Source organism: Oncorhynchus kisutch, linkage group LG9, assembly GCF_002021735.2.
Source record: "Oncorhynchus kisutch isolate 150728-3 linkage group LG9, Okis_V2, whole genome shotgun sequence".
Classification (NCBI taxonomy): domain Eukaryota; kingdom Metazoa; phylum Chordata; class Actinopteri; order Salmoniformes; family Salmonidae; genus Oncorhynchus; species Oncorhynchus kisutch.
Window position 1 is genome coordinate 9,927,831 of NC_034182.2, and position 19,488 is coordinate 9,947,318.

General features: G+C 45.7%; 1 protein-coding gene across 1 annotated transcript in view; it reads right to left on the reverse strand.

Annotated features, from left to right (window-relative positions):
- The window catches only part of LOC109896298 (protein O-mannosyl-transferase TMTC1), a 100,178-nt gene extending 80,916 nt beyond the window's left edge, over positions 1-19,262 (reverse strand). Inside the window, exons 1-4 of the mRNA XM_031831833.1 lie at positions 18,847-19,262; positions 14,683-14,860; positions 3,247-3,320; positions 2,942-3,118 (exon numbers count right to left, since the gene is read on the reverse strand). Coding sequence (XP_031687693.1) covers positions 2,942-3,118; positions 3,247-3,320; positions 14,683-14,860; positions 18,847-19,139 — 722 coding nt within the window. The 5' untranslated portion in view covers positions 19,140-19,262. The remainder of the gene's footprint in view (positions 1-2,941; positions 3,119-3,246; positions 3,321-14,682; positions 14,861-18,846) is intronic.
- Positions 19,263-19,488: the final 226 nt, after the last annotated feature.

Genomic DNA, 19,488 nt, shown 5'->3' on the forward strand with positions numbered 1-19,488 from the left:
ACACACACACACACACACACACACACACACACACACACACACACACACACACACACACACACACACACACACACACACACACACACACACACACACACACACAGTGCACACACAGTGCACACACAGTGCACACACAGGCTCACATACTATCTCTGTCTTTCTCTCCCTCCTTAATTCCTTCCCTCTCTCTCTCTCTCTCTCTCCCTCTATTTCCCCCCCCACTCCCTCCCCCAGTTCTATCAGTTAGTCCAGCCTGTAGATACATGAACAGCTGTTGGTGTTTAATTAAGGCCCAAATTAAATCAGCATCTATTAAATCTTCCCAGCGTATCAAAGAGCCAGGCACGGGACATGCGTGGGGAGAGATCTAACGCACCCCCAACATATCCCTAACCTATCTCCAACGCATATCTAATGCATGTTGACAGTCCAGAACAAAGGGCGACCGGAGGGAAGGGGGGGGGGGTGAAAATGGACAGGAGAGTGAGAGGGACAGAAAGATAGAGCGAAGGAGAGAGGAAAAGCGGGGGTCTGGCTTGAAATGCTATTGGATCTTCCTCGCTGAATTCCGGAGATGATCCGCATTTCCTGTTCCCTGGCACCAGTATCAAAGACAGTACAGTGAGGCGAGAGGCCGGAAAAGAGTGCGTATTCAGTGAATACTCTCTCCCTCTCCTCATCCTCTCTCTATGCCTTCTGAAACACATCCGTACACATAGTCTCGGTCTCTCCCTGCAACAGGGCCTGTGGAGCTCACAGCAGACACATACAGCTCTTTTCTGTTCGGTCCCTTTCTGCTGGGTTCATTCACAGATCACAGCTTCACTCACTCACACACACACAGTCTGAGGTCTCCCAAACCGCAGGCCCCGTAGCAGATACTGTAGGCCTTCAGAGAAGAAATATGCTGTGCATGCGGTCAAATGAGAGATTCCATCTACTGCACTAACACACACGCCATCCATCAGAGAGCGTTCTTGTCACCACTAGTTGAGACACTGATAGGGCTCTGGGCTTGTATTTGAGGCTTTAACATACTGCAAAGGATTACACAAAAACACACACACACACACAACCATTATTCTTTCACATCTGTCTCTCTCCCTCCCCTCACACCAATTCATCCCTCCCTCCTTCCATCTCCATCATGTTGTGTTGTGATGTCATAGCCACACCATAGAGATGGTGGTGAGGTTGGTGTTTGGTGAGTGGGGGGGAGGGTGAGTGAGAGAGTCCAAGCTCAGCGTCAGTGCTTGGTTTGGGGTAGGACTCAAGACTGCAGTGCCTAGTGGTGGTGGTTAGAGGTATGGAACTCCACACATGAAAGAGGGGATGGAGAGAGGACTGAGGCCCAGGAGCGGTTTTGGTGGCTGAGGACAGGGAGCAGGGATCGGGGTTGTGGCCCAGGCACGGTGCCTGATTGTGGATATAACTCTGGGCGTTCCCTGGTGGGTGGAGGGAATTGAAGTTGTGTGTGCAGTTTGTGTGTGTTTTCTGGCTGGAGACACAGATGCATTTTACTGTGCCATGTAAACACACAGCCAGGCCGGGCAGCAGGCCAACACAGCTGTTCGGGTGTGTGTGTGTGTGTGTGAAGATGGCTTGATTGCCTAAGAAGACCATTGTCAGCTTGTGTGTGTGTGTGTGTGTGTGTGTGTGTGTGTGTGTGTGTGTGTGTGTGTGTGTGTGTGTGTGTGTGTGTGTGTGTGTGTGTGTGTGTGTGTGTGTGTGTGTGTGTGTGTGTGTGTGTGTGTGTGCGTGTGTGTGTGTATGTGTGTATGTGTGTGTGTGTGTGTGTGTGTGTGTATGAGCTGGTTATATGCCAGCCAGTTCATTTGGTGGATCAACCACCTAGAGAAACAGAATAACGTGTGTGTACAGTAACAGTATGACCAAATGTTGGTATGGGAATGTCCTGGTTTCTGCCTCTCTGGGGTGTATATTACAAAGGATTGTAACACAGGATCAGACAAAGGGAGAGACGGGTGAAAACTACTGCTACATAGACAACTTTGTGTGTGTGTGTGTGTGTGTGTGTGTGTGTGTGTGTGTGTGTGTGTGTGTGTGTGTGTGTAGTCCACCCTGCCTAAGCCAGGTCCAGATGTTTTGGGGGGCCTCCACCCCATTAAGTGTTGGAATGTGCTGGAATTAGCCTGTGTTCAGTGGGCTGGCCTCTAACACATTAAAGGACTTAACAGTGAGGGGGGACGTTTGTGTGTGTATTAGGGGGTTGTGTTAGGGTAACTGCCCCAGGCATCTGTCATTGAGCCATGTGGCTGTGGGACTTGAGTGTGTCTGTGAGAGTGTGTGTCTGTGTACGTCACTATCCATGTGTGTCTCTGTGTGTAAATGTGCCCCTTAGTAGTTGGATGTTTTTCTTTGTGTTTGCTCATCACACCCGGTCCTGCCAGAAATCTACTCTTGGCATTGTCTCTCCCTAAGCCATGTCCTGTGTCTCTTGTTTATGTCTTCCTCTGGATGGACATGCTAATCAGATATAACCTCTTAATATATCAGTGGAGCGCTCAAAGTGTGTGTGTGTGTGTGCTACCGCTGACTGACAGTCCTGGACTACAGGCCTCTCATAGAGACTCACTGCTAAGCCTCTGTAATAGCCTTCAGAATTGTTGTAGTATTACAACAGCTGTACTGGTCTGATAGTGAATGAGTGCACCACTAACCCCTACTGTGGGCTGATGAATGGTGAACAGCACTACTGCTGCTACTTACTTGTAGCTTTGTTTTTTTCTCTCTCTGTTGCTCTGGACTAAAGCTGCCTGCTAAATAGTTAGTGGTGACTTCAATGTTGACTCCTATAGCTTTAAGACACTGTTCTGTTGCTAAGTTGTAGTACAGTGTTGTTGTTTTGCAGGAAATACAGTGTTACTTGCTTTATTGTTCTATTCCCGACACACACACACACTCACACACACAGACTTACAAGAGGAGGGGCTTGCGGCAGAGCACCAGGGCATCGTAGAACACACACACCCCGAAGACGGTGATGCCCGTCTCCTTGACCAGCATGGCACAGGTGCCCAGCAGCAGACTGGCACCCAGCACCCACACAGACACAGTGGAGGGCAGACAGTCTGCAGAATCACACACACCCACACTCCTGGAGAGAGAGAGAGAGAGAGAAAGGGGGAGATGCTATTAAGTAAAGAGAAAATGCCTCCCAGTGTAAATAAAACTCCACACAATCCGCCCTCCATAGTAGTGACAGAGAGAGAGAGGGTTTCTCACCTAATATAGGAGAGAAAGGCCAGGAGGAACAGCATGCAGGCCAAGACATCCGCCCTGCCCACGATACCAGACACCTGAAACATACACAAACAGAGTTTACATTAGTCCTGTGGCTCAGGTGACCCGCACAACCTGTAGACGAGTGACAGAGTAGAGTGGGTGTCCATAGGGAAGTCTATTTTGTTGCTAGGTTACACTGAGACACATAACTCTGTGTTATGGTACAGTCTGTCAGAGAAAGGTCCAGAGACAGTTCAGGGCAGGTTGGAGATGACAGTACGACATTATTAATTTCTATATATTTACCACAAAGTGGCCTGATGTTTGAGCCTCTTCCCCAAGAGAGAGACCTAGTTAGGTGGTAATACTTAAAGGTGTGATATGTTAGCTGGTGATATGTTAGGTTGTATTATAGTTCTGTTTGGGTCTGGGGTGTGTTAAGTTCTAGTGAGGTCTGCAGTTTTTAAGTCTCTGCTGCAGAGAGGTGGTTAGTCAGACTGGATGAGCACACTGACATGTCCAACTGGGACTGAGATAAAGAACACACACACACAGAGACATAGACAGAGAAAGACAGAGACAGAGACAGAGAAAGTCAGACTCTAAAAGATGAACTGGGTCAGATAGGAGTTGTGAGATCATAAATCTCACAACATAGGAAGACAGGGGGATGGAGAGAGGGAGGGGAGAGGAGTGGGATAGCAATAGATGAGGAGGACAGGAAGAAGTAGATTGATTGCCACCCTCCAGAGAGTCTGTAAATATAACAGTTGGGTCCCAGAACCTTTTAATCTAACTGGCAAGACAGCCAACCTCTGTCACTGTGTGTGTGTGTGTGTGTGTGTGTGTGTGTGTGTGTGTGTGTGTGTGTGTGTGTGTGTGTGTGTGTGTGTGTGTGTGTGTGTGTGTGTGTGTGTGTGTGTGTGTGTGTGTGTGTGTGTGTGTGTGTGTGTGTGTGTGTAAAGGTACAGGGACCTCGGTTTGGTCTGCACTGTGAACCCGAATGAATAAATACAAACTATATTTAGAAAGGCCTACACTGCATTGTAGACATCTTTCGTAATTCTGAGCTAAAAAAACAACAACAGTTCAGGCTATTCCTAAAAGAAAACTAGAGCCTATGTGCACGTTGTAATCACTACTATAGGCCAAAACTAGTTTTGTGCGATGGCGTGGTCGTTAAACCAGGAGTCTCCATCATCCTTTAAATCTCCAGTTTGGGAACATTTGGGCTTCCCAGTAGATTAGAGCGGTGATGGGTAGCAGCCGCCAACACATCAAACACATTGACACATTTATGCAGACGTCACCCCAGTAATCCTACCTCCTGAGCAAGATGGAAACGTAAACAATATCATAAAAACACAACTTAATCTCCCCTCTGCATTCAAGCAGCCCTTCGCAGCTAATTCTGACCAAAGAAGTTACAAGAGCGATAGGTAGCCTATGTTAATAGCCGTGGATATGAGTGCATTATTGGTGGTTGAGAAGAATGGGGGGGGGGGGGGGGGGGGGGGGGAGTATTCAAGTGCTCGAGTCAAGCTACGAACTTCGCCCCCATTTCAGAAAACAGGTAGTATCCGCTCTATATAAGCAGGCTAAAGCCAGAGTTCTGAATGAATTGGCCAATGACCCTGTGTTGCGCTTACTGCAAATGGATGGACCTCCAAGGGCTACTTAACAGGCAGGTTCCCAATGGCCCAGAATAAAGCAATAACATTGCAACATGTGTAATGGAAAGAGATATTTTCAAAAATATAGACAACATTTTTATCCATTTGACAAGGGTGGATTTTTATTTTGTCAAACTTTCTTTATTGTGACAAAATGAAGGAAATTATTTATATTTTTTTATACTGTATATATAAATTATGTTTGGAGAATAGTTTTGAAGGTACACGCGAGGTCATCACGTAACTATAAACTCCACTTTACATTTAATTCTAAATGCCTGCTGCTTACTAAATACATTTTTTCCAACTATATATACAGTATATCACAAAAGTGTGTTTACATTTTTGTAAATATTTGAGTATATATTTTCATGTGACAACACTGAAGAAATGACACTTTGCTACAATGTAAAGTAGTGAGTGTACAGTTTGTATAACAGTGTAAATTTGCTGTCCCCTCAAAATAACTCAACACACAGCCATTAATGTCTAAACCGCTGGCAACAAAAGTGAGTACACCCCTCAGTGAAAATGTCTAAATTGGGCCCAATTAGCCATTTTCCCTCCCCGGTGTCATGTGAATCGTTAGTGTTACAAGGTCTCAGGTATGAATGGGGAGCAGGTGTGTTAAATTTGGTTTCATCGCTCTCACACTCCCTCATACTGACTGGTCACTGGAAGTCCAACATGGCACCTCATGGCAAAGAACTCTCTGAGGATCTGAAAAAAGATTTGTTGCTCTACATAAAGATGGCCTGGGTTATAAGAAGATTGCCAAGACCCTGAAACTGAGCTGCAGCACGGTGGCCAAGACCATACAGCGGTTTAACTGGACAGGTTCCACTCAGAACAGGCCTCGCCATGGTCGACCAAAGAAGTTGAGTGCACGTGCTCAGCATCATATCCAGAGGTTGTCTTTGGGAAATAGACGTATGAGTGCTGCCAGCATTGCTGCAGAGGTTGAAGGGGTGTGGGGTCAGCCTGTCAGTGCTCAGACCATACGCCGTACACTGCATCAAATTGGTCTGCATGGCTGTCGTCCCAGAAGGAAGCCTCTTCTAAAGATGATGCACAAGAAAGCCTGCAAACAGTTTGCTGAAGACAGGCAGACTAAGGACATGGATTACTGGAACCATGTCCTGTGTTCTGATGAAATCAAGATAAACTTATTTGGTTCAGATGGTGTCAAGCGTGTGTGGCGGCAACCAGGTGAGGAGTACAAAGACAAGTGTCTCTTGCCTACAGTCAAGCATGGTGGTGGGAGTGTCATGGTCTGGGGCTGCATGAGTGCTGTCGGCACTGGGGAGCTACAGTTCATTGAGGGTACCATGAATGCCAACATGTGCGGCAGGTTAGAGCGTTGGACTAGTAACCGAAAGGTTGCAAGTTCGAATCCCCGAGCTGACAAGGTACAAATCTGTCGTTCTGCCCTTGAACAGGCAGTTAACCCACTAAGAACAAATAATTATTTGTTCTTAACTGACTTGCCTAGTAAAATAAAGGTTAAAAAAAAAACATACTGAAGCAGAGCGTGTTCCCCCTCCCTTCGGCGACTGGGCCGCAGGGCAGTATTCCAACATGATAACGACCCCAAACACACCTCCAAGACGACCACTGCCTTGCTAAAGAAGCTGAGGGTAAAGGTGATGGACTGGCCAAGCATGTCTCCAGACCTAAACTCTATTGAGCATTTGTGGAGCATCCTCAAACGGAAGGTGGAGGAGTGCAATGTCTCTAACATCCACCAGCTCCGTGATGTCGTCATGGAGGAGTGGAAGAGGACTCCAGTGGCAACCTGTGAAGCTCTGGTGAACTCCATGCCCAAGAGGGTTAAGGCAGTGCTGGACAATGATGGTGGCCACACAAAATATTGACACTTTGGGCCCAATTTGGACATTTTCACTTAGGGGTGTACTCACTTTTGTTGCTCGCGGTTTAGACATTAATGGCTGTGTGTTGAGTTATTTTCAGGGGACAGCAAATTTACACTGTTATACAAGCTGTACACTCACTACTTTACATTGTAGCAAAGTGTCATTTCTTCAGTGTTGTCACATGAAAAGATATACTCAAATATTTACAAAAATGTGAGGGGTGTACTAACTTTGTGATATACTGTATATTTATGTCAAGGATTGTCCTGACTTTCAAGAATACCAGAATTTATTTTCTGGTTGGATGGCAAGTTTCACCATCCACTTATTTCAGATGTCCAATAGTGCACGTTTCAGCACGGACCATGGCGATATGTTGGCGCAGGATAATTATTAGAACATGGCTAATATTAGTCAAATACTGCATTCCATACATGCTGGCTTTCGCCGAATATACCTGGGACATGAAACAGGTGGGAGGACATACAGTCTGTCACAAATGTATTAATGCACAATTTGCCTAAATGGGTAATGGAAACACTTCAACCACAAACATTGTATTCGACATTGTAGGTTTTTGCAACAAAAGCTGTTTGTTTGTTTCTGTGGCGTCATTGTGTCCAGCTGTTTTTAAATCGACAAGATAGTTAAATGGAAACGTACCCTAGCAGACAATTCATTGTCACATCTATTTTCTATGCAAACGTAAATTACGAAGAAAAAACTCAAATCACTGGACAAGTTAATGGAAATATAGCTAGTGACTGCCCATTGCATTACCCAGGAGTGGGAAATGAGAAGTAGCCTGCCGTGCTACAGACACGCCTCCTTTATGAGAGTCACACAAGAGCGCATATTGTTCTCTACCTAAGAAAAAAATTATAGCATAATAAGACTGAGCCATGTTTACATATTGACTTCACTCGCATATTTCACTAATTTGAGTGTTTGAGTAATCATTTGTTTTTATTTAATCAAATACAAGTGTTGGTATTATTCCTGAATGTGCTCTCATTAGTCATTTTTTTTGACTCATGATCATATATGGAATCAGGAATACCAACACTTTGTATTTCCTAAATAAACAAAAATGACCTACAGTAACTGTTGGTGTTTCATTTTCCTGCTGTAGAAGCTCATCAGTAAAGCAGGGAGAGGAGCCCAGTATTTTATATATTTAATTCATGAGGAAGAAGACAAGAGTCTTCCACCCTTCCCTGTCCTCACTCTCTCCCTTTCAACTTCTTCTTCCCTCCCACCCCCTCATCCATTGCCCTTCATCCGTCACTTCCCCCCCTCTGTTCTTTCTCTCCTTTCATCTTCCTCTATCCATCCCTGCCTCCCACTGTGACTGAAGGTGACTCAGCAGTGTCATCTCGGTAAACACACACACACACACTTTAACAATATATCTCAACTCAAAAACACTCCCAGCCCTAACACTCACTTAAAATATCTAAATGACCTACCCCATGGAGTACCAGCTGTGTGTTTGTGGGCACACGTGTGTGTGTGCAGTGAGAAACACATATCATGGTACATTCTGAGCCACACCCCTATAGGGCTGCAACTGTTTCTAATAGAATGTGCTTTAGAGACACACCCTGCCCCTTGGAAAGGTCTAATGGGACATTTGGTACTGATTTACACTGTGTGTGTGTGTGTGTGTGTGTGTGTGTGTGTGTGTGTGTGTGTGTGTGTGTGTGTGTGTGTGTGTGTGTGTGTGTGTGTGTGTGTGTGTGTGTGTGAGAGAGTGTGTGTGTACACGTGTGAGTGTGTGTGTACGTGTGGGTGTTTGTGTATTAGCCTACATAACCCCACAACCCTTCCTGGTATGAGGCACGGCGTGAGGCGAGAGGGTTCCTCATGACCAACTCAGGATAATGCTGTTCCCTTAGGGGGGGGTTGAGTACTTTATCCTGATCACACACACCCCTATTACAGTAAAGTACTACCCTACCACACACCCCTATTACAGTAAAGTACTACCCTACCACACACCCCTACTACAGTAAAGTACCACCCTACCACACACCCCTATTACAGTAAAGTACGACCCTACCACACACCCCTATTACAGTAAAGTACTACCCTACCACACACCCCTATTACAGTAAAGTACTACCCTACCACAGTAAAGTACTACCTTACCACACACCTCTACTACAGTAAAGTACTACCTCACCACACCTCTACTACAGTAAAGTACTACCCTACCACACACTCATATTACAGTAAAGTACTACCCTACCACACACCCCTATTACAGTAAAGTACTACCCTACCACAGTAAAGTACTACTTTACCACACACCTCTACTACAGTAAAGTACTACCCTACCACACACCCCTATTACAGTAAAGTACTACCCTACCACAGTAAAGTACTACCTTACCACACACCTCTACTACAGTAAAGTACTACCTCACCACACCTCTACTACAGTAAAGTACTACCCTACCACACACTCATATTACAGTAAAGTACTACCCTACCACACACCCCTATTACAGTAAAGTCATACCCTACCACACATCCCTACTACAGTAAAGTACTACCCTACTACACACCCTTACTACAGTAAAGTACTACCCTACCACACATCCCTACTACAGTAAAGTACTACCCTACCACACACCCCTATTACAGTAAAGTACTACCCTACCACAGTAAAGTACTACTTTACCACACACCTCTACTACAGTAAAGTACTACCCTACCACACACCCCTATTACAGTAAAGTACTACCCTACCACAGTAAAGTACTACTTTACCACACACCTCTACTACAGTAAAGTACTACCTCACCACACACCTCTACTACAGTAAAGTACTACCTCACCACACACCTCTATTACAGTAAAGTACTACCCTACCACACACCCCTATTACAGTAAAGTACTACCCTACCACACATCCCTACTACAGTAAAGTACTACCCTACCACACACCCCTACTACAGTAAAGTACTACCCTACCACACATCCCTATTACAGTAAAGTACTACCTCACCACACACCCCTATTACAGTAAAGTACTACCTCACCACACACCCCTATTACAGTAAAGTACTACCCTACCACACCCCCCTATTACAGTAAAGTACTACCCTACCACACACCCCTATTACAGTAAAGTTCTACCTTACCACACACCCCTATTACAGTAAAGTACTACCCTACCACACACCCCTACTACAGTAAAGTACTACCCTACCACACACCCCTACTACAGTAAAGTACTACCTTACCACACACCCCTACTACAGTAAAGTACTACCCTACCACACACCCCTACCACAGTAAAGTACTACTTTACCACACACCTCTACTACAGTAAAGTACTACCTCACCACACACCTCTACTACAGTAAAGTACTACCTCACCACACACCTCTACTACAGTAAAGTACTACCTCACCACACACCCCTATTACAGTAAAGTACTACCTCACCACACACCCCTATTACAGTAAAGTACTACCCTACCACACCCCCCTATTACAGTAAAGTACTACCCTACCACACACCCCTATTACAGTAAAGTTCTACCTTACCACACACCCCTATTACAGTAAAGTACTACCCTACCACAGTAAAGTTCTACCTTACCACACACCCCTATTACAGTAAAGTACTACCTTACCACACACCCCTATTACAGTAAAGTACTACCCTACCACACACCTCTACTACAGTAAAGTATACCCTACCACACACCCCTATTACAGTAAAGTACTACCCTACCACACATCCCTACTACAGTAAACTTAATTTTGTAACTTATTTTGTACATAATGTTGCCGCTACCATCTCTAATGACCAAAAATAAATTCGAGGCATCAGGACTGCGGTTATTCACCATGGACTAGCAGAATCCTATTTTTCCTTTCACGACTCTGATGAGCCCGACGTGAAGGATACACTGCTTCCTCGGGAACAGACCCCGATCCCCATGATCAGAGTGAAGAGGAGGAGGAGAAAGAGGGGCCGAAGGTCGGGCTGCTATCTGAGAATTCGTAGGCGAACGAATAAACCCCCACTTCCTCGTTCTTCCCTCGTTCTGCTAGCAAACGTGCAATCTTTGGAGAATAAAATCGCCGAGTTATGCGGAAGATTAATCTACCAACGGGACATTAAAAACTGTAACATATTATGCTGGACGGTTATAGGATGTACCGGCAGGATAGAACAGCAGCGTCTGGTAAGACAAGGGGTAGCACTCTATGTAGCTTGTGCATGATATCTAAGGAAGTCTCAAGCTATTACTCACCTGAGGTAGAGTATCTCATGATAAGCTATAGACCACACTACCTACCGAGTGAGTTTTCATCTCTATTCTTTGTAGCTGTTTACATACCACCACAGTCAGAGGCTGGCACTAAGACAGCATTGAATGAGCTGTATTCCGCCATTAGCAAAGAAGAAAAATGCTCACCCAGAGGCGGTGCTCCTAGTAGCCGGGGACTGTAATGCAGGGAAACTTAAATCAGTTTTACCAAATTTCTATCAGCATGTTAAATGTGCAACCAGAGGAAAAATAACTCTGGACCACCTATACTCCACACACAGAGACGCATACAAAGCTCTCCCTCGCCCTCCATTTGACAAATCTGACCATATTTCTATCCTCCTGATTCCTGCATACAAGCAAAAATTTAATAAAGAAGCACCAGTGACTCGATCAATAAAAAAAGTGGTCAGAGGAAGCAGATGCTAAGCTACAGGACTGTTTTGCTAGCACAGACTGGAATATGTTCCAGGATTGCTCCGATGGCATTGAGGAGTACACCACATCAGTTATTGGCTTCATCAATTAGTGTATCGATGACGTCGTCCCCACAGTGACTGTACGTACATATCCCAACCAGAAGTCATGGATTACAGGCAGCGTCCGCACTGAGCTAAAGGCTAGAGCTGCCGCTTTCAAGGAGCGGGACTCTAACCCGGAAGCTTATAAGAAATTCCGCTATGCCCTCGGACGAATCATCAAAACAGGCAAAGAGTCAATACAGGACTAAGATCAAATCGTACTACACCAGCTCTGACGCTCGTCGGATGTGGCAGGGCTTGCAAACCATTACAGACTACAAAGGGAAGCACAGCCGAGAGCTGCCCAGTGACACGAGCCTACCAGACGAGCTAAACTACTTCTATGCTCGCTTCGAGGCAAATAACACTGAAACATACATGAGAGTACCAGCTGATCCGGAAAACTGTGTGATCACGCTGTCTGCAGCCAATGTTATCTACGCATAGTCACTTTAATAACTCTAACTACATGTACATACTACCTCAAATAACCAGTGCCCCCGCACATCGACTCTGTATCAGTACCCCCTGTATATAGTCTCGCTGTTGTTATTTCACTGCTGCTCTTTAATTACTTTTATCTCTTACTCTTATCTGTATTTTTTTTAAACTGCATAGGGGCTCGTAAGTAAGCAGTGCCCTGTTGTATTCGGTGCATGTGACTAATACAATTGTATTTGATTTAAAGTACTACCCCACCACACACCCCTACTACAGTAAAGTACTACCTAACCACACATCCCTACTACAGTAGTCAGTAATTAGCCTTGTCCAAGCCAGAACGGACTGGGCCCATCCTGTTTCTGTAGCATCAGGCAGCTTGATGTACAAGTACACCCCCTGGGCAGGACGCTAGTCAGTACCATACTACTCCTCTTTAACCCAGCACCAAACATGTCCATAAACCTATAGTGATAGACGGTACCTCTGACAGTGGTGACACAATGGTGACACAATGGTGACAGTGATACACTGAACTGACTGACACAAAGGTGTTTCAATAAAGCTATTGTGTTAACCAGAGCTGCTGTAATAGTAAGTATGGCTCTCCCACCTCTCCACTGCTGTCTTCTGACCTGCTCTGCTCTACACACACTGGGCTCTGTTCACTGGCACAAACACACACACACACACAAAACACAGACTACCTCCTTCTAGCCAATTACATACTTTTGCAGGAATTTGAACACAGCTGTAGCTCCCCCACTCTAAACTTAACACGTGGAGTAGAATATACAATACGGCCCAAGGACACAGACCCAAACACATATATCACAAACACACACTCCCTCAGGTCTGCAAAATATGTATTTTCTTAATATCATGGTGTTAAAAGTCAGGAGAAAAAATATTCTATCTACAGTATAGCGTCCCTCACCTCTGTCTGGCCGGTCTTTTCCCTACAGCTAAGACACTCAACAACATCTACTTCGCCATGCCAACCATGTGTGTGCCTAAGTGGACAGTGAGTCACGCAGACGGTCAGTGGGATCCCCACATGACCTGACCAGTCTCTCTCAGCAGGAGAGTGGGATGAATAGAGGGCTTTCAGCCTTGAACAGCACCTCCATTCACTGGCTGCAGATCTGAATGACTGCATCTTTATGGCGGCCATATTGGATAGGGAGAAAGGGACTGTGTGATGCCAGGAGCTCCACAGAGAGGGAGGATGAGGGATAAGCCACTTTTTAATCTCTGTCTTATTGTGGTGTATGTGTGTGTGTGTGTGTGTGTGTGTCTCCTCATCAGTATAAGTGAAGTGAACTCCAGCTGGTCCCCTGGCTAATGATGTAACCGGTTTACTGCACTGAGTTCATCAGATTCTGGTACCACTGGCACAGTCACTCACTGCAGAGACACAGCCCCAGCCCTCAGAATGACTGACTAACTACTTACTGCATGACTGCCTAGCAGACTGACACTGGGTGGAAATTGGACTGAAGATGCATGCTAGGGAGGCAAGTGGTGGTATGAGCTAGGAGGCTAAAGACTCGAGTGGCTGTGGATGTGATTCGAGTGGCTGTGGAAGTGGACAGGGGTTATGAGCTGGAGGTTGGTCCATGATTAGTTTATGGTTTAGGGAGAAGGTTGGGCAATGAAGCCTGGGCTGAAGCTCACACTGGGGACAGATGGAAGGAAAAAGGGAACTGCAGGATTGACACTAGAGAGACTAAGGCTGATTGGGATGCAAGACACAGACTGGGAGCAGCCCTGGTCTCGTCTCTCCTCTCCATTATTATTATTATTATTATTCTCTCTCTCAGGGGCCCAAGGGAGCACCCTGTTGAGCTCTATAGTGTAGCTCAGCTCTCACCCCTGCTGCTCTTTATTCAGCTCCCTCTTGCTCTCTTTCTCTCCCTCGCCCCTCCTTTTATCCTTCGCTCTCTCCACCATCTCATACATTCCGCTGCCTCGCCCTCTCCACATTTTTCTCCTTCGCCCTTTTCATCTCTCTCTCTCTGTTTCACTCAGTTTCTCTGCAGAGCTCTAACTTTAACACAGCAGTCTTTCTTCTACCTTCACCTGTGAGAATGAATTATAATTCTCCTCCACACAGGATTTGCATTTGTAAAACTTTTTTATTTATTTTACCTTTATTTAACTGGCAAGTCAGTTAAGAACAAATTCTTATTTTCAATGACGGCCTAGGAACAGTGGGTTAACTGCCTGTTCAGGGGCAGAACGACATATTTGTACCTTGTCAGCTCGGGGATATGAATTTGCAACCTTTCAGTTACTAGTCCAACGCTCTAACCACTAGCCTACCCTTGCCTCGCTACTTTTCAAACATTCAAAACTAAAGTCATGGAGCTGGAACCTGCAATACGAAAACAGGAAGGTTGCCTTTTCCGGACTTATTGAACAGGGACCTGATTCACCAGTAGCGAGATGAGTGAGAGCACAGTTAGTCACAGATTACCATGTCAGAGGATGACTGCATGTGTCACAAAGTAGTGCTACTCTACAGTATGTGACAGAATCCATGTCATTGGTTTTACACGTGAGGGAGGAGTCATTAAGAAGAAGCATGTCTGTTTCCTGGGGGGGGGGGGTCGTGTGTGTGCGTGCATACTCACAGCCTCAGTGTGTATGGGGTGCACAGCGAAGAGGAGGGCGGTGAGGAAGGCCAGACGGGGGTCGTCGAACACGCAACGATCGCACGTGTGCATGAGCAGACAGGTCACGGCACAGTGAAGACACACGTTGACCACATGGAAGTAGAGGGGGGTCATTCCACCCAAGAGGATGTTCAATCTGATGGAGAGAGAGAGAGAGAAAGAGAGAGAGATTGTAATTGTAATCACCATTTTGTAATCAAAATCACCAGATCTGTAATCAACCACATTTTACCATCCTAATTAGAGAGAAAAGAGACTTATTCAAACTAAAACCGCAGGATATGAAACATTCGCTGCTAATGTATCACAGCCACACTGTGTCCGGAACTATGACCCTCCTTTACAGTTTCATCCATCACCAATGACTACAGTCCAATCACGGCTGGGGTCACTTCCATTCGACCGGAGTCAATTAAATTCAGGACGGGTATCTAACTTAAGGTAATTACATGAATTGAATACAATTAAATTCATTTTTGTTGAGGATATTCCCTTCCCTTAATTACCCGATTTTAAATGGATGAGCCTAACCCTAATTATTTTTCACATGATTGAAGCACAGCATTTTGAAATGCACAGAAACACATATAATCTGCCTTTAAAGAAGCTTTTTGATGGTGTAAAAAGGCTGAGATAAAGCCATTTGGAATCTTCATAGAATATATCTCATATCTGCATATATTAGTCTTTTCAAATTAAATTTTTCCCCCACCCACACAGTTATGACACAATAGTAAAATCTCCATTACACACCCAGGTACAGAAAACCATTAGTTCAGGTTACATAAAAGCATTTCTCCGTGAGATTGTAATTACGATTCCTCCCCCGTCTCAAAGAGAAGAATCCCAACCCCAAACCTCCATTATGAATTCAATTACATTATTACACCATCTCCGTAAAACAGCCTGTTTCTCTCGTCATTGAACAAGCACAGTCCGACTACTAATGTGAAGAAACCCACACATTTCCAGGGTGAAAGACATGGAGAATCTGAAACTGAACTAAACTAGACAGAAGGGAATCTGAAGAGAATGTAACACGGGTTTTAATGGGGGAAAGACCATAGAGCTGATTGTCACACATAAGCGATAATGGGGATGTCTCATAAAAGCCAACGTCCAATCCATTAAGTGATGATGAAAAGCAGGCTCCACCCCTCCTATATCCTGTGTTACATCATAGGTCATACATAGTGGATGTTGTAGGATAGGCCTTCTCAGTGTGTCATGGCTGATGTGCACTCTGTTATTAAAACTAATGCTAATGCATTAGATGCATTAGACCAGAGGCTGGACAGCGGACAATTTCCTGACAATGTGATCTGACCAGGAAAAACAAGGCCTTTCTTATACCCTACGACTAGGATCTGGAGGTTTTCCACACCACATCCCCTGACCAGAAAGAAAAACTCTAGGCCCACCACTGTATAGGTGTCATTTTTGTTTCACCGTTGCCTAGCTACAGCACTATAGTCCCTGTATTGTGATAGAAGTGTTGAGCCGTGCAGGTAGAGTGGTTACACTGGTCAATGCTGAAACAGACAGGTGTCCAGCTCCCAAAGCACACAGCAACTGTCCCCAGGCAGCCTGGCTGTGTTGGAGGCGACAGGGAATATGACAGAGGCTTCAGCAGGTTATGTGTCTTTACACTGTTGTACCATGTTTATACTATGTCCTCTGGGTGGGATTCAAGAGGGGGGGGGGGGGGGGGGGGTGCTGGACCATATGCTGTGATGTGATCTCATAGCCTGTTCTTCTGTTGTTATCGGTTGTTATGACCCTCTCTTTTCATCCCATTCACTTCCTCCCTCCTTCTCTCTACCTACCTATATACCTACCCCCTCTCCCTTGGTCCCCTCCTGCTCTCTCCCCAAAGCCATTGTTCCATTAATAGGCTACTTTAAAGTGCTTCAGGGGTGTGTGTCCTTCACCTTGAGGACCGTCTCAGAGGCCCGACAGTGATCACGGACACAGAAACACACTGCTATACTGAGCACAGAGCCCCCACAGGCACAGTTGTGTATGTGTGCGTGCGTTGGTGTGTGTGTGTATGAGGTGTGAGCCCCTGCATGTCGAAATGACAGATATACCTAGCAGATCCTCAAGGGCATAGATGTGGGAGTGTGTGTGTGTGTGAGTGTACATATGTACCACTGACCCATATACAGTACATGCGTATAAATAGGCACTTAGTCTCCCATAATAAGGAAGCATACATGCAAATGTGAGTCAGATTTGCCCCATTACGTCTGAACTTAAAGCGAACACAGAGGAGACCAGACAAAGTACTGAGGTGTCACTGATACACTGAAAACTGATCTCCTCCCTTCTCTCTGTGCCGTGCGTGAGCGTACACACCACAGAGAATGCATCTGGCCAGTTTTGGGCTATGTGTAGATGGAGATTCAGCTGCTTGGCTTGACAGCAGTGTTTAGGTAACCAACTGCAGAACCAGAAGGAGAGCGCGATACAACCAGATGCTCCATCAATCGCCTCAAAAGAGAGAAACCCATTCAACGCCTCAGCACATCAGCCTTCCCTCTCCCCCGTAACCAGCACACTAAGTATTCAGCACACACACACACACACAGCAGCTGACAAACTCTCTGTTGTCATAATCAGCATCTCGCGACTTCAGCTCTGAATGTGCCCTTTTCAAAGAGGATGTTGATACCTACACGCTCAACACAGGAATGTAGCGCAGAGAAGAAAGAATATATATTTTTAAATTTATTTTCTGGCGCATCGTGCAGTGTCAGGGAGGAGCAGCACATGGTTGGCATGCGGTTCAGGCTCTGAGAAGAGGTCAGAGGATACAGCGACAGAGTGACAGTGGAGATGTCTTACTAAGCAATCAAAGTATTAGAATAGATAAGTTCCATACATAGGACGGTGTGAGTGTATCCACAGCCCCGTGCAAAAAAAAGTAGCACAAAGCTTTACCAGGCAGAGAATCGGTCTATCCTGTGGTTTTCTACCGCCTGATGGTTCATATTAATATTCCAGGCTTTTCATATCTATTGTTTATATTTCAACTGTATTGCCCGCTGAAGAAAACCAAGCAATTTGTGCCCTCGCTGATTACATAAAGACCTGCTAGGCATGTTTACTAGGCAGCCATTGTAAATAAGAATTTGTTCTTAAAAACGGACTTGCCTAGTTAGAATCAAGGTTAAATATCAAGCCTACATGTGCTAGATAGAAACAGAGCCTATGGTTTGTGTGTAGTTTTCATATCAACACATCTTTCAAATAGTCTGCAGTATGTTTTTTCATAAATTTATGAAATTTGTAGGCTATTAATGTTTCTGGTTGACTAACGCTTGAGCCGAGAGCCAGAACCCTCCCGCGTCCCATTGCGCTGCCTGTGACACGCCCTCTCCAGTGTGTGTACCCGGAGAATAAAATGACACTGGCTGGAAAAGTTCCCTTGAATGACGACTGTTTGTTTAGTTGATACAACAACATTCAACACTCATTTCCCAAAATGTGGCCGATAAATGTTCTGGAGTGTCAAACATATCCGCCAAAAATACATTGAAGTGAACGTGAGTGCGAATTCAGGGATTCCACAGTAAGCAACAAGTGTGGAGGCAAAAAAACGGTCAATATCTGCCCGGTCCAACTAACATACTGTATGTCGACACTGGGCTATTTGAAAATGTTTCAAGTAGCATATTCTAAGATCAAGGAGCACAAATAAAAGCGGATGTTCTTGCGAGCGAGCAGTGTTCATGGCACGCTTCAGCAAGTTTAGCTAACTGCGCAACCGGACCGCGGTAGCAGTCTGTTTATAACCCATTAGGCTACATGCATGTTTGTTTATGGTAAGTGCAGATGTGCGTCGTTCATGACCGCAGGCGATCGAAGTAACCTACAATGGGCTAGCCTATGACGTCAGCCTATTTCTGGGAACGGATACATGGTATTAATTGTATCCGATCACAGGTAGGATAGCTGACGAGGCCAGCGCATTTCTGGACATTGCCACCAACTTCTGCAACATTGTTTCTCATTCCAGCCCGAGACCCAACTGTTCAAGTAAACTACATAGACTTTACAACCGATGCTGGGAAGATAACCACAGAGAGCTATAGGAGAGAGGGGAGAGAGAGAACTTACTTGAAGGTGAGGATGCATAACGGTCTGTAGGACTTGTGGCTTGTGTTGTCCGCCATCCTCTTGCCCCAAAAGTCGTTGGAGAAGATGCTCTGCAGGCTGGACCCGGGCCGGACGTCGGGGTTATTGCTGATAGCCCACACATCGTCGTGCACGAACTCCCCATGCAGAGAGTTACTGTAGCACAGCGCGCACAGAGCCAGCAACACGGCATATCGACCCGCTCCTCTCCCCGCTTCTAACGGGACCGACAGGCGGAGCCGACCAGGGGTCTTCTCTCGTCGGTGTACTGTCATGTCGGCCCTTGCCTGGCAACAAGCCGCTTGGGTCTGGGAAAAAGCCGGGGTGAGTGGGGAGCCATATCCGTTCCACTAGACAGGCAGGTAGCGACTGTATTGCCTACTGTGGGCTGCGGGGACAGACTATGGAACAGCCAGCGAAATGAGAAACCTCCTCTTGACGCATGCGCACGGCGCAGTACAGGCCTTCGCAGAGCTAGAGAGGTTCATTAGCACCATCTAGATCGAAAATCAATAGCGCGCGGCGTACTGTTTCAGCCGACATGACCTTTATCTTTAGACTAGGACAATAATAAACGAATGAATGTCTAGGACGGGGCATGCGGGGACGCGCTAATAGAGTGAG